At 33.6% G+C, this 15,932-nt stretch overlaps 1 protein-coding gene across 1 annotated transcript in view; it reads right to left on the bottom strand.

Moving 5' to 3' along the window:
- Positions 1-15,932, bottom strand: part of cntn4 (contactin 4) — a 93,978-nt gene that overhangs the window by 15,442 nt on the left and 62,604 nt on the right. Inside the window, exons 8-11 of the mRNA XM_073851636.1 lie at positions 11,368-11,543; positions 7,422-7,542; positions 6,858-7,016; positions 4,771-4,920 (exon numbers count right to left, since the gene is read on the bottom strand). Of these exons, the coding sequence (XP_073707737.1) occupies positions 4,771-4,920; positions 6,858-7,016; positions 7,422-7,542; positions 11,368-11,543 (606 nt within the window). The remainder of the gene's footprint in view (positions 1-4,770; positions 4,921-6,857; positions 7,017-7,421; positions 7,543-11,367; positions 11,544-15,932) is intronic.

Raw genomic sequence — 15,932 nt, 5'->3', positions numbered from 1 at the left:
CAACAAATAACATATATATGATTTCAATTATAATGAGTTCAATTATGTTAAATGATGTTTTAATGTGCAGGGACATGCTTATAGGCTATTTTTAGATGCTGGTCATCTTTATTTGAACATTCTAATAGTATGATTTAGAAGTTCAAATGTGAACTGACAATTAAAACGGATATGATTTAAGTTTAAAAATATCTGAATGTATAAGAGCAAGTGTGATTTTTTAGATGCTGGTTACTATTTCTTTTTCACCATTTTAATTGTTTTTTTTTTTTCCTTTTGCAGTCCCTGCTAGTTATTATTATTATTATTATTTTTTTAAATAAATGAATGCTTTTATTTATCTGGGATGCATTGGATTAATCAAAATTACAGTAACAACATTCGGAATGCTGCAAAAGTATAGTTTGAATGTTCTATTCATCAAAGAACCCTAAAATGATAATGGTTTCCATAAAAATATTAAGCAGTGTAATGTTGATATTAAGAAGATATGTATCTTAAGCAATGAATCAACACATTAGATCAGGGGTCCCCAAACTTTTTTCTGACAGGGCCACATAATTTTCTTTTCTTTAATGGGGGGCCGGGTCGGTTTATAAAAGAAAATTCCATGGGCCGGACTGACTACAGGGTTTCTGCAGATATGAACAAGTGAAATTTAAGACTTTTTAAGACCTTTTTAAGACCACCTTATATGAAATTTAAGACCGAAACCTGTAATGGAAATAGATATTATATTACATGCATATACAGTATGTAATATTTAATGTGTTTAATGTAAAAAGTAAACGCAATTTCATGGCTGTCATAAATTAAATTTATTACTACGATATACAGTGAACTTTTCATATCAGCAGATACTATTCCACACAAAATATCCCCATAAAAGTACCACTAGAAATATCTGATGTAAAAAAAAAAAATTCTGAAGCAATATTTTCATCAGTGCTCTATTAGCTTTTACATCTTAAATCTGCATATTTGATTTACCTTTATAAAGGCCTTTTTTTACTTTTGAAATGTATGCATTACCTTTGAAATTTATTTTATGAATTTATCAATAAATTCTAAATGGCTGTTAGCAGTGAGATTACATAATTTACACTGCAAAATTAAAAGTGAGATTAATGTTTTAAATACATTTATTGATTTATAAATATATACATTAGAAATGTTGGGTGTGGAGGCATACTTTTAAACACACTAAACTACCAGCAGGTGGCGGTAAGTCACTTCATGAGCGAATTATTTCAACTGATTCGATCAAAACGCTGAATCATAGCAAAACGTTGCTAGGAGAATGCTTCTGCTAATGTTGCATATTGTCTAATATGTAAGTAACTACTTGACTAACTACTTTTTTATTGAGCTAAAATTAATGTAACATTTGTAATTGTGAGAATTTTTAGCAAAAAGCTCACTTGGTATATTACTGAACTATATCATGTTATAAATAAACTATACATTTTAAATTTTTACCTCAGTGTGTTTCTTTAGAGTGCTGTTACATTCATTTGTTTTAAAGTATGTCACAAATAGACCAGAAATACACTATCCATTATCAATTTCTGTTTACGTTGAATGTATTAATATGAATCTTTCTTGCCTTTGGATGCTTCGCTAGTTGTTTTTGTCACTTCAGTTTTAATCAGGCGGTTTGTTCGGTCGGGCAAGTAAAAAAAAAAAACATTTTAAAAGTATTTCGAAGGCTGGCGGTCAGCTAGCTCGACCTATATTTCTTATTATTATTGATAACATTATATACAGAAAAAGGTCGTTTGACCTGTATTCTGCTACTGCGATTTTGAAGACGCAGTAACTTCCACAGAGGGAGAAAAAAATCTAGTTGTTAGCAACTGGCCTTAGCCAAGCCCTATATTCAGTTTTTTCAAGCTAAGTATCGCTTAACTTGCACTTCCTCATAGCTAAAAAGTTAAATCCATTTTACTTCTGCGGTACAATCCGAGAGAGACTCGCGCCAATAACAGAAAGCTGATTGGCTATTGCATGCTGGTCTCATTTGTAGTTTAAATACAGCAAATTATATTTGGAATTGTGAAATAAAGAACTACAACACCACGGAAACAACAAAAAGAGAATTTAAATGAGCATTAGACGTAGCGTCACATGGACATCGGAAAAATAAGACCTGTGTAAAATTATTTAAGACCTAGAACAGCGAATTTAAGACTTTTTAAGGCCTAAAATTTTGATTTTTAAATTTTAGACTTTTTAAGACTTTTTAAGACCCCGCGGAAACCCTGTGACTACTACTATTATTATTATTATTATTATTATTATGATTTTACCTGTATTTATTATACCTTTTAATGCTAGAATAGTTTATTATTTTTTATGCACCAGATAGACAAATTATCAGTTCTTTTCAAAAGATATACAGGTGCTTCTCAGTAAATTAGAATGTCATGGAAAAGTTCATTTATTTCAGTAATTCAACTCAAATTGTCAAACTTGAGTATTAAATAGATTTAATGCATGCAGACTGAAGTCTTTGGTTCTTTTAATTGGGATGATTTGGCTCACATTTAACAAAAACCCACCAATTCGCTATCTCAACAAATTAGAATATGGTGACATGCCAATCAGCTAGTCAACTCAAAACACCTGCAAAGGTTTCCTGAGTATCACCTGTTCGATCGCGATGACACATTACGTTGAATGTACCATTCTGTTGGTGAATTTAACAAATAATTAGGCTATGTTAATAACTAAGGGAAATTTTAGTTTGAAAGCCAACCTTTATTATCAAATACCGACATGATATAAGTAAAACATATTTAAAATTACATTTTCAAAATATGTCTCTGCCATTGTTCAGAGGGCCGGTCCAAATGTGGGGGCGGGGCTCATTCGGCCCCCGGGCCTTAGTTTGGGGACCCCTGCATTAGATTGATTTCTGAAGGATCATGTACATATAGTAAAAATATTTAAACTTTTTGCTGTTTTTAGATTACATAAAAGCAGGCTTGGTGTGCAAAAGAGACTCCTTAGAAGAAGAAACATTAAAAATCATGGCGGGACCTGATTGTTAATTATTATTTAAAATAAATAAATAAATAATGCTTTATTTATCTGGGATGCTTTGGAATAATCAAAATTACAGTAGCAACAGTTGGAATGTTGCAAAAGATTTGTTTAAATGTTCTATCAACTAAAGAATCCTAAACTTATCATGGTTTCCATAAAAATATTAAGCAGCATAACTGTCTTTAATGTTAATATTAAGAAGATATGCATCTTAAGCAATAAATCAGCACATTACAATGATTCCTGAAGGATCATGTGACATTGAAGACTGAAGTAATGATGGTGACAATTCAGCTTTGCATCACAAAAATAAATTTTATTAAAAAATTTACTACCAGTCAAAAGTTTTTGAACAGTAAGATTTTTAATGTTTTTTTTAAGACGTCTCTTCTGGTCACCAAACCTGCATTCATTTGATCCAAAGTTCAGCAAAAACAGTAAAATTTTTACTATTTAAAATAACTGTTTTTTTATTTGAATATATATTAAAATGTAATTAATTCCTGTGATTTTAAAGCTGAATTTTTAGCATCATTACTCCAGTCACATGATCCTACAGTAATCATATTAATATTCTGCTGCTCAAAATAAATATTTATTATTATTATGGATTAGTGGATTTTTTCAGGTTTATCTGATGAATAGAAAGTTTAAAAGAACAGCATTTATCTAAAGTAGAACTCTTTTGTAACATTATAAATGTCTTTATCATCACTTTTGATCAATTTGAAGAATCCTTGCTAAATTAAAGTATTCATTTCTATAAATTCTTTCCAAAAATAAAAAAAAGAAGAATTCTACTGACTCCAAGCTTTTGAATGGTATAGTATATAATATTAAAAAAGCTTTTTATTTCAGATAAATGCTGATTTTTGGATCGTTCTATTTATCAAAGAATCCTGAAAAAAATATACTTAACTGTTATTGAAATATTGATAATAATAAGAATCAAAAATGTTTCTTGTACAGCAAATCGGAATATTAGAATGATTTCTGAAGGATCATGAAGAATGACACTGAAGACTGGAGTAATAATGCTGAAAATTGATCTTTGATCAAAGGAATTAATTACACTTTAAAATACATTCAAATAGAAAACAGTTATTTTAAATAGTAAAAAAGTTTTTGCTGTAGTTTGGATCAAATAAATGCAGGCTTGGTAAGAGACTTCTTAGAAGAAACATTAAAAATCTTGCTGTTCAACAACTTTTGACTGGTAATGTATATTAAAATAGAAAATCATTATTAAATTTAAATAATATTTTTGCTCAAAAAAATGCAGCTTTGGCAAACATAAATGTGTATATTTATTTATATATTACCATATACATGTGAGGACAAGTTTATATTTTTAGATTTCTATTCCTTGTTCACAATTTTTAATCACTTCACTTAAATCACTCTGTGTGTGAGAAATACATTTTTTAAAGTACAAATACTCCATTTAGCCTTTTAGTAATTTATACGAGGCTGTAAAACTGCATGCATAACTACATTTTTAGAAATGTGAGTGCTGTTTGCCCATGCAAAATGAGCCGTCGGGATGCTTAAGCATTGCTGTGTGGCTGCTAAAGTGCTTTTTAGTATTTTGCTATGCACCGCCTCCGAGTCTCCGTGATATTCTGGTTCGGGTCTCTCCTTCAGCGTAAGATAGTGCCGGATCACACTACAGGAGGCTAATTGAAAGAGTCACGTGCAGACTAACGTGACAGAAGCACTCACCTGTTTCTTTCGTCCTGGCTTTCTTGGAGGGTTTGCTGGGCTCTCCTGTGCCCACTCCGTTGCTTGCCAACACTCTGAACTCATACTCCACCCAGGGGTTGAGCTCGATGACTGTAGCAGTCAGATGCGAGCCCCCGACCACCTCCGGCACTGGAACAAAACAAAACACACACATACTGTGAGACGAGCCCCCTCGTGAGTCGGCACAGGCCCCCCGCACGTTCACACAAACACCATGCACAGCGCGCATCTCCCCGGCTCGGTGAGATAATAGGCTCCGTTGGTAAGGTACAAAAACCGGGCTTATCGACAGATGCTGTGAAAGCAGAGATAAAAATAACACCCTACAGTTCAAATTATTCAGGACAATCAAGAGATATAATGCGGCCTCATTTTTTTCTATATTGTTGAGTCATATTGTATATCTCTGTATATGTATCTCTTATAGAATTTTTTTTCTATTAATACTTTAATTAAGAAACTAATACTTTTATTAAGCAAGGATGCTTTAATTTGATGAAGAGAGATTTTTTCAATTGTTTTAAAATATTATTTTAAATTAACATTTTAAAAGTTTGTGTTTTAAAATAATCTAAAATAGAAAACATTATAAAAATAGATTCAACTTTTAAATAGTAATTCACAATTTTACTGTATTTCTGATCAAATAAATATAGCCTTGGTGAACATTAAAAATGTGTTCATACTTAATATTTTAAATGATTTTTTTTAAATTAGTGTTTTAAATGAATATTCTAAAATAGAAAACTGCTTTTTAAATTCTAACAATAATTCACAATTTTACTGTATTTCTGATTAAATAAATGTAGCCTTGGTGAACATAAAAGCATGCAAATTTATAATTTTAAATTATTATATATATTTTTTTTATGTGATGTTTTAAATTAATATTTCTAAACTAGAAAACTGCTTTTTAAATAGTAACAATAATTCCTAATTTACCATTTTTACTGTTTTGCTGATCAAATAAATATAGCCTTGGTGAACATAAAAAATGTCATATTTATTATTTTAAATTAACATTTTTAAAATTAATATTATAAAATAGAAAACAGATTTTTAAAGTGTTACTGATTTTACTGTATTTCAGATCAAATAAATATTTATTTATAAAAAGACTTCATATTTATTATTTGAAATTAATATTTTTAGAATTAGCATTATAAATAAATATTTAAAAATAGAAAACAATTTAATTAGTAGCAATATTTTCCAATTTGACAGTTTTTACTATATTTCGGATCAAAGAAATATAGCCTCGATAACAAAAAACTTCATATTTATTATTTCAAATTAACATATTTAAAATAAGTATTTTAAATTAATATTCTAAAATATAAAACTGCTTTTTAAATAGTAACAATAATTCACAATTTTACTGTTTTTACTGTGTTTCTGATCAAATGAATATAGCCTCGGTGAACATAAAAAACTTTTTAATTAATATTTTTAAAACTAGTATTTTAAATTAATATTCTAAAATAAAAACTGCTTTTTAAATATTAATAATACTTCAGTTTTACTATTTTTACTGTATCTATGATCAAATAAATATAGCCCTGGTGAACAAAATAGGCTAAAATATTATTTCTAAAAAAATTTAGATTCTAAAATAGAAATCACATTTTTAACATTTCAGATCAAATAAATATGTATTTTAAAAAAGACTTCATATTTATTATTTGAAATTAATATTTTTAGAATTAGTATTTTAAATTAACATTTCAAAATAGAAAACATTTTTAAGCAATATTTCAAAATACTACTGTTTTAACTTTATTTATTTTCAAATACTTTCAGCCTTAGTGAACACAAGCAGCCTCAACATTTTGCTAACCATCTTTGGAATCTCTGTTTCAAGATATAGAGACAGCAAAACTGCAGTAAAATCAGTCACTTCTCAAATGAAGTTTACCAAGGCATAAAAGCAAAAACAACCAAACAAGCAAAAACACAAGATGAAAAATTTCGCTACATAATAGGAGAGGGGGAAAAAAGCAGGGGGACGAAAAAAGAAAACTATGCAGCAAATGTTTTGATCAGTGAAGGCTGGTTAGAAGCCCCACCTGTGCTAACAGCTTGCCAGCCGAGGGAGAAAGGGGTTCTAGCCTGGATGGTGTAGGCAGTAATTGGACTGTGATTATCAGGACCAGGCCTCCAGGAGAGAGTGGCAGTGGTATCTGTGATTTCTTCCACATGGATGCTGGTAGGGGGGCCAGGGGGACCTGAGAGAGAAGACAGCCATGCAAACCAGAAACACACACACACACACACACACACACACACACACACACACACACACACACACACACACACACAAAGTTGTCACGCTTGTAGGCTGCATATAAACGGCCGCCTAAAGCACAGCAGTGCAGCTGGTTAACTCTGAGCTACATGTTTTCACTGACTTAAAAGCCCTAATTAGATTACGTCTCATTTTTTATGGGTAATTTTTTTTTGCTAGAGCAGGAAAACCAGCACATCTTTCCTCCATTTGGTAAATACTTACAATGCTTCAAGGGCTTGTTTAACAGTCTGTAACACTGTATCTAGTTTCTATGATCGAAATTTAATATTCTGTATGACGTATACAGTGGGAGTATGCTGTTTGGGTTTTAAAGCATTTTCACCTCTGACAATCAGGTCGGTTGCGATGGAGCTGCTGTCCACCTTGGTTTGCACGGCACACGTGTATTTCCCAGCATGCCTCAGCTGAATGTTCCGGATCATAATGTCACCTGCTGAGTGCTGCTAAAAGAGAAAGATCAAAGTCGTGGTAAGGATTCACAGTTTGGGTAGAGAAAGGAAATTGTATTTATTTCTATGACGCTTATTTCTCTATACAATTAGCTTTTTTTGGTTTTTGTCTTTAATCCACACTAAGGCTGCATTTATTTGATCAAAGTACAGCTAGAACAGTAATATTGCAAAATATTATTACAATAAAAAATAACTGTATTCTATCTTAATATATTTAAAAAAAAAAATTTTTATTCATGTGATACAAAATTGCATTTTTAGCATTATTACTCAAGTTTTCAGTGTCACATAATCCTTCATTCAATCCGAAATCTTTCTAATATGCTGATTTGGTGCTCATTTTTTATTATTATTAATGTTGTAAACTGTTGTGCTGCTTAATATTTTTGTGAAAAGCATGGTTTTTATTTTATTTTTTATGAATAGAAAGTTAAAAATAACAGAATATAAATATAAAAATATAAATATTTTGTAACATTTTAAATGTCCTTACTGCCATCGTTTGATTCATTTAATGCATCCTTGCTGAATTAAAGTGTAAATAATAATAATAATAACAATAATAATAGTACTTTTAAATGCACAGAAATTCTGATGACAAATTTTTATTTTTCCTTTTTTTTTAGATTTCACAAACTAGGATTAATAAGGCATTTTATGTGACCCTGGACCACAAAACCAAGTAGCACAAATAAATTTGTAGCAATATCTAAAAATACATTTTATGGGCCAAAATGATTGATTTTTCTTTTATGCCAAAAATCATTCGGATATTAAGTATCAAAACTTATTTTTTGATTAATAATATGCATTGCTAAGAATGTCATTTGGACAAGTTTAAAGGGTATTTTATTTTTTTGCACTCTCAGATTACAGATTTTCAAATAGTTGTATCTCAGCCAAATTTTGTCCTATTGTCCTAACATTAATAGAAAGTACATTAATAGAAAGCTTATTTATTCAGCTTTCAGATTATGTAAAAATCTAAATTAAAAAAAAATGACTGTGATGGCTGGTTTTGTAGTCCAGGGTCAGATATATGAAAAAAAATAAATAAATAAATAAAAAAAACCACCATGGCTTATTATCACCTTAAATTACATGTAAAACTTAGGTCAAACAAAATCTCCTTCTGTCAAGGTAGTCATTTTTTGGTCATAAGATAAAAAGTGGACCAGACTATATGTGACCCAGAACCACAAAACCAGTCATAAGGCTAATTTAAAAAAAGAAAAAAGCAACTGAAGGCTGAATTAATAAGAATAGGACAAAATTTGGTCGAGATACAACTATTGAAAATCTGGAATCTGAGGGTGCACAAAAATCTCAATATTGAGAAAATTACCTTTAAATTTCTCCAAATGAAGTTCTAGGCAATGCATATTACTAATCAAGTTTTGATATATTTATGGTTGTACATTTACAAAATATCTCCATGGAACATAATGTTATAATAATATATTAATGAAATTTTGGCATAAACTGAAAATTGATATTTTTGACCAATACAATGTATTGTTGGCTATTGCTACAAATATACTTGTGCTACTATTTTGGTATCTGTCCCTGAGTGTACTTTGAACAATTTAATTGACTGAATATGTAGAATGAATAACGTTTTTTCCTTATCCAGGGTATATACTTTCCCTACATTCTTCACTCAGAGTGCCGCTATTAAGAAGCATCACTCATATTAAATCATAGTAATCATGTTAAATAATATAAGAGTGGCCATTTTTGCTCTTAAAATAGAGCACGTCCGTCTTGAGTTCTCCATCGCTTGTTTCTTTGAACTAGAGAATTAACCCCTCACCCCCCAAAAAAAGGAAAGGAAAAAAAAATCATGAACTTTTAATGAAAAGAAAAGTAACGCATGTGACTGTACAAGTGCTGTAATTCATATCAGAGTGGGAAGCCTAATTATACTCCAGATTAATACAGAATGGGTTGTCAGTGGCTGCACATATAATGGGAAAATCTCTTATCATAAATTCACAAACTGTGGAATTTAATGAAAGGATTAATGTGATTTTCTTTCCAACAATTCAGTTGAAAGTACTCGATATGAATACCTTAAGTACAGTGTGTTACCAATTACAGCTTATATAATTTTGCAGATATGTATGTGAAGTGAATATAGTCCCTGAATCAGGTTTCAGCTAATGGTACAGCATTAACCTTATATTTTTAAAAGAAAGGAAAAACACCTAATTAAAAAAGACTTAAAAACTAAATATGGCTCTGCTCCAAAACTAAGTAGGCTGCCAATAATAAAATATTATTAATGTGATGTTTATTAACCCTTAAAGACCTAGAACATTTTTGGGGCACCTGAGGCACCTGTATATTTCTTTGTTTTTTCAGACCTATTCTAGCAGTCAGCATCAATTGTCATATATCATTATAAACATAAGAACTTGAACTTTATGTCTAGCTAATTTAAAATTACAAATTTCCTTTTGTTTTCTCTAAAAATTAGTGAATTTCCAGAATTTTAGGAAAAAACGCTACCAACAATTGGGTGTTTTTTACTGTGTACTCAAACAAAAACTCCTGAAGTTTAGATTTTTTTCTTTAAAAATTTGTATTTAGGTGTTTTACACTTCCAAATAAAATTTTGTCTATATATAACATTCCCCAAGCAAGTTATAGCCAATTATTACAATATTATTTAGGTGCTTTTCAGTGAAAAACAGGCCCATTTCGTTTATTGACAATATAGATTTGTCCAAAAACGTTTCAGGAGTAAAGTCATTGCAGAAACAGTGTTAAATAATAGCAAAACACAGTAAAAAATAATTTACTATTTCATAAATATATTCTTAATCCAAAAGATGAACAATAAACACAAATAGTGTAGAAAGTAGCACAAGAAAAAAATGCACAAACTGTCTTGTGCAACAAAATAAATAAATAAACAATCCAAATTATTCACAAACTACACACAAAATGAGAGAGAAATATACAGAGTGCAACCGAAAAAATAGTACAAATAATCTTTAAAAACTATATAATAATTAGTTACATAATATAACAACCAAATAGATGGATCTGCTGGCTGTAGTCTGCGTCGGAATCTATTTTACCGGGACATCGCCTAGTGACGAAAACCCACATTCCAGTGCTTTATCCGATATCTACTGTTGTTTCATCCTTGTTTTTGGTTTGTTTTATGTCAAAGGGCTCTGTCGTGAGTATTTCTGTACATTTTCAAAGAATGCTGTCATGCAAATGTGTTATTTTGCGTTTGTTTTCATGCACGCAAGACGCACTTTGCTTTCACTTTGCGTCTGTTCAGATCTGCAAAGAAACATACTAATCGGTGGTTCAAAAGACCAAAACCTATGTTTATTGGTTGAATAGATGACAGTTTGAACCAATCGGGGCACAGGGGTGGGACTAAGCATCAACAATCGTTCCTGTTTCGCTCAGAGGACCAAAACGTGTTGATTTCATCTGACGAATCAGTGCTGAGGAAATGTGATGACGTAATCACGCTTACTACGGAGCCTCTGAATATCCAAATGAGACAAATGCGATATCAGTGAAAAGAGCAGACTCTGTACTTTACGAGACTTTTTAAAGCATTCAAATTGGATTAGCGGTTCAAAAGTTATTAAACATTTAAGACCAATAGTTATTTTTAGCCGCCGGCGGCTGTCTCGGTCTTTGAGGGTTAAAGCTAATGGTATTTATATAATGACCAGCCAAAAAACTATTCTCTATCTTGGTAAACCAATATTACCAGAAACTTTGGGATGTGGTATAAATGATTAAACAAACTATTGAATAGGGTATTTGTAATGTTGTTCTTACTCCGCCAACTTTTTCAAAGTATCCTCCATGGCTGCCGAAGTGGATGAGCTGCTCGTTGAAAAACCAGGTGAACTTGAGCTCCAGCGAGGGATCATAAGACACCTGGCAGGGAAGAATGATGCTCTCGCCGACAGTCACGTCCAGCGTGTTGGGAGCAGTTGTAATGACTGTTGGCTCTGGAAAACAATATATTAATGGGTACACATGAAACCTTATTGAAGGGTACCATTCTCAACTTCTAAAGCCAATACTATTTAAAAGTTTTCTAGAAATTAAAGGCACAAAATGTGTGTTTTCGCCGCTAGAGGGCACATATTCAAAACATAAGAAACAAAGGCGACCGCTTCCGCTTTTCCGGTCATGCGTACGTAGGAAACGCAGCGCTGCTTTATCATACTAGATACATCTGAGTGTGTTGAAAGTTCTGTTGCTACTCTGTGCCTTTGTTACCTGTTGAATAAAAGGCATAACATATTAAAGCATCTTTGGGGTTTTCCATAAATAAAACTGGAAAATCATGGGTGCATTACACGGTCTGTTACACTACTTAAAATGGCTTATTTCTCTGGATTTAAACATTCTTCAAAACATTTAGGATAATCTAAGTACACAAGTCAGCCAAATATATAACGTTCATTCAAAAAAAATAAAAAAATCATACATATTGTGGCTTTAATACTTCTATTTAATGCATTCAGTTGGTCAAGGAGTGAGAGTAAAGACAAGTATAATGTTACAAAAGATTTTGATTTCAAACAAATGCTGTTCTGTTCAAGTATCTTTTCATCAAAGGATCTTAAAGGATTAGTTCACTTTCAAAATAAAAATTTCCTGATAATGTAGTCACCCCTATGTCATTCATGATGTTCATGTCTTTCTTTCTTCAGCTGAGAAAAAATTAAGGTTTTTAAGGAAAACATTCCAGGATTTTTCTGCATATAGTGGACTTCAATGGGGTTTCTGCAGTTTTAATGCAGCTTCAAAGGGTTCTACATGATCCCAGCTGAAAAATAAGGGTCTTATCTGGCTAAACGATCATCATTTAATGGTTGTTTTCTAAAATAAAATACAAATTTATATACTTTTAACCACAAATGCACATTTGTGGTTACGCATTGCGCAATCACGTAGGTCACGTGCAGTTAGTTCTTCGTCTATGTACAGTTCAATAAAGGTAGAGCAGGGTGAAAACTCCACCTCATTTTGTCCTCCAACTTCAAAATTGTCCAACATCATTGTTTTACCATTTGTAAAGGCTGTTTGAGTTTATTTGCTTGTGGGTCACTTCTGCCTCGAGCTAGTGCACAATGAGCATTTGTGGTTAAAAAAAAAAGTATATACATTTTTAGTATTTTTTCAAAATGACTGATTGTTTAGAATCAATCATGTAGAGCACTTCAAAGCTGCACTGAAACTGCAATTTGGACCTTCAACCTGCTGATCCCCATTGAAGTACATTATATGGAGAAAAATCCTGGAATGTTTTCCTCAAAAACCTTAATTTCTTTTCATCTGAAGAAAGAAAGACATGAACATCTTGGATGACATGTGGGTGAGTGAATTATCAGGAAATTTTTATTCTGTAGTTTAAAGAATTAGTTCACGTCCAGAACAAAAATTTACAGATGAATTACTTACGCCCTTGTCATCCAAGATGTTCAAGTCTTTCTTTCTTCAGTTCAGTCATAAAGAAATTATGTTTTTTTGAGTAAAACATTTCAGGAATTTTTTTCCATATAGTGGAATTCTATGTTTCCCGTGAGTTTGAACAGTTAAAATGCAGCTTCAGAGGGCTCTAAACGATCCCAGTCGAAGAAACGTCTTATTGAGGGAAACGATCAGTTATAAAATATATATATATATATATATATATATATATATATATATATATATACACTTTTTTAAACTTCAAATGGTCATTTTGTCTAGCTCTGTGATGCACATGTGTACTCTGTGCACTCCAGTTCAATACAGTTAGGTTATGTCAAAAAACTTTGATCTCATTTTCTCCTCCAACTTCAAAATCGTCCTACATCACAGAGTGCACATGCGCTAGGGGTGGAACGGTACATGTATTCGTTTCGAACCGAATCGGTACGGGGGTCACGGTTCGGTGCATGAATTTAAACGGAGAATACACGGTATGAAAATAAAAAAAAAACTTGCCTGCAAAATAATTAATGTAATGCGGAACTACTGTTAGATACGCGGGTTCTTTAGGGACAGCTAATATTTAGCCCCGCTTTAGCTCTGAAGCTCTGATTGGCGTCGATGCAGCCGAGCTCCGCCTATGTATGCGGTCTATCAGAGCCCGTCTACATTCTCTGGCACTCTGCAATTTTTTGTCAGCTCGACGGTCCATCATTGTGGTCCAGGGATTTCCTGAACTTTATGATGGAGATGGAGACGCATAGGCTTGGAGCTAGAGCGCAGCTGATGGTTGCTTAGAAACGGCAGACGCTTCCGGAGCGCAAGCGCTCGAGCGCTTTGTTGATCAGGAAGAAAGCGGCGCGGCTAGCGTTTTTCACGCGTTTTTAGGCGCGACATGTGAACGGCCCCTTAGATCGCAAGTTTGGGAAAACTTCGCTTTTCCAGTCAGTTACAGTAGTACAGGCGAGAGAGTGGTGGAAAAGACGAGGACTGTGTGTTGCCGTTGTTCAGCGGTTGTTGGGTATGTGAGTTGAAATACATCTAATTGCCTTCTGCATTTTTGTTTTGCTTTTCCCTCCACTGTACCGAAATCATACCGAACCGTGACGTCTGAACCGAGGTACGAACCGAACCGTGACCTCTGTGAACCGTTCCACCCCTAACATGCGCATCGCAGAGCTAGACAAGGCAAGCATTTGAGGTTAAAAAGTATATAAATTGTAATTTTATTTTAGAAAATAATGTTTCACTAGATAGGACCCTTCTTCTTTGGCTGGGATCGTTTAGCGCCATTTGAAGGCCTTTCAAACTCGTGGGCACCATAGAAGTCCACTATATGGAGAAAATTCCTGAAATGTTTTCCTCAAAAACTAATTTCTTTTTGACTGAAGAAAGAAACATTAGCATCTTGGATGACATGGGTAAATCATGATTAAGCGGCACAACTGTTTTTAACATTGACAATAAAACAGAATTGTTGCTAGAGAAGGAAATCAGCATATTAGAATCGTTCAAGAATGAATTACATTTTAAAATGTATTAAAATACAAAACAGCTGTTTTATTATTTCGAATAAACGTTTTATCTTTTAACCACAAATGAACATTGCTTTGAAAACGTACGATAGTTCAGAGCTCCACAACAGACGGCGGTCAGCTCACAGGCCAATATCTGAGGATGGACTGAGAGGTGAATATCCTATGAACGGTCCCTGAGCTCCACCATGTGTCACTGTCTGATCTCTGCTAAGCCCCCAAAGTCCCATCTGCTCTCCCAGAATGCACTACTCCGAAAAACAGATAACACACCACCAGCCCCGGCAGTGTTGGCGCCCAGCTCACTTTCTTTCCAAGTCTCAGTTCACACAGAGACTGATGCCATTTCACTAGGGAACACGACAAGCACGCCTGCTCCTCCACTTTCAGAGTGTAGAACAGGTGCAAAAAATCAGCTGCAGGTCACTTTTGCACCTCATGGGGGCGCTGTGTGTATTCCACTGAAATGTCCATCCGACTAAATTAGGCACGGTGAACGATACTCCAGACGAGCACAAATTTATGCAGAAAGCACCCGGCACGAGCTCCAATCTACGTGTGAGGATTCGATTCTAGAATTACAGGTCTACGACACATGAAACAACCTTTCCCCATCTCGGCTGATATCAAACTGGAAAGGCAAAGCTAACAGGTGCATTGCTATGGGTTTTGTGCGGAACACAATGAGGGGCCGTCGGATGAGGCTCGCTTCTTTTATTGTTTGGATGAGATCCCTCTCCGACTGTCTGTCAGATTCACACAATGGGATGACAATACGCCACTGCCTGGTATTCTACTGTCAACTCTTAGCCTGGCAATTTAATTCAGAATTCAACAGCACTCGCCTTGAAGCCCAGAAGAGTGCATGTTACTCGCTCTTCTCCTGTAGGAACGGCACTTGTTGGAGGATTCGTTGAATAAAGTACCTTTTTTCCATCCCCGATACCTTCGCCACTTTCATCCTGTTCTCCTTGTAATGTTCTCATGTTGTTTGCCGTCTCTTGTAGTAGACGGATGTCCCTCGGCTCCCTTTGTTCTTTGCGTGGAAGTGGCTCGGGGTCTCCAAACAAGGCGGATTCCTCTACGGTCTATATTTATACAAACACAAGCCTGAACCAAACAGGTGAAAAATTATTGTTGTAAGCCAACGAGAAGCTATTAATACCTCCTATTGTAGTCGTAATGCGCCTCAGTGAGGGGAAGCACGATTGCGCTGATCCACAAATTTGCACTTCAGGCCAGAGTTGGGTCTCTGCAGCTCTGAACAGTGGCAAGAAAATCTTTGAAGTAAAACCCGAGGATTCATTCAAGGCAAAGCTGATGCTGCTGTCTTACTCTCGAGGTTGTAGGACTGGAGAAAATGCCTCTTATTACCCTGCT

This window comes from Garra rufa, chromosome 12, assembly GCF_049309525.1.
Source record: "Garra rufa chromosome 12, GarRuf1.0, whole genome shotgun sequence".
In the NCBI taxonomy this organism is placed as follows: domain Eukaryota; kingdom Metazoa; phylum Chordata; class Actinopteri; order Cypriniformes; family Cyprinidae; genus Garra; species Garra rufa.
Note: the sequence above shows the minus strand (reverse complement) of the source record. Positions and strands in the feature narration are given on the sequence as shown.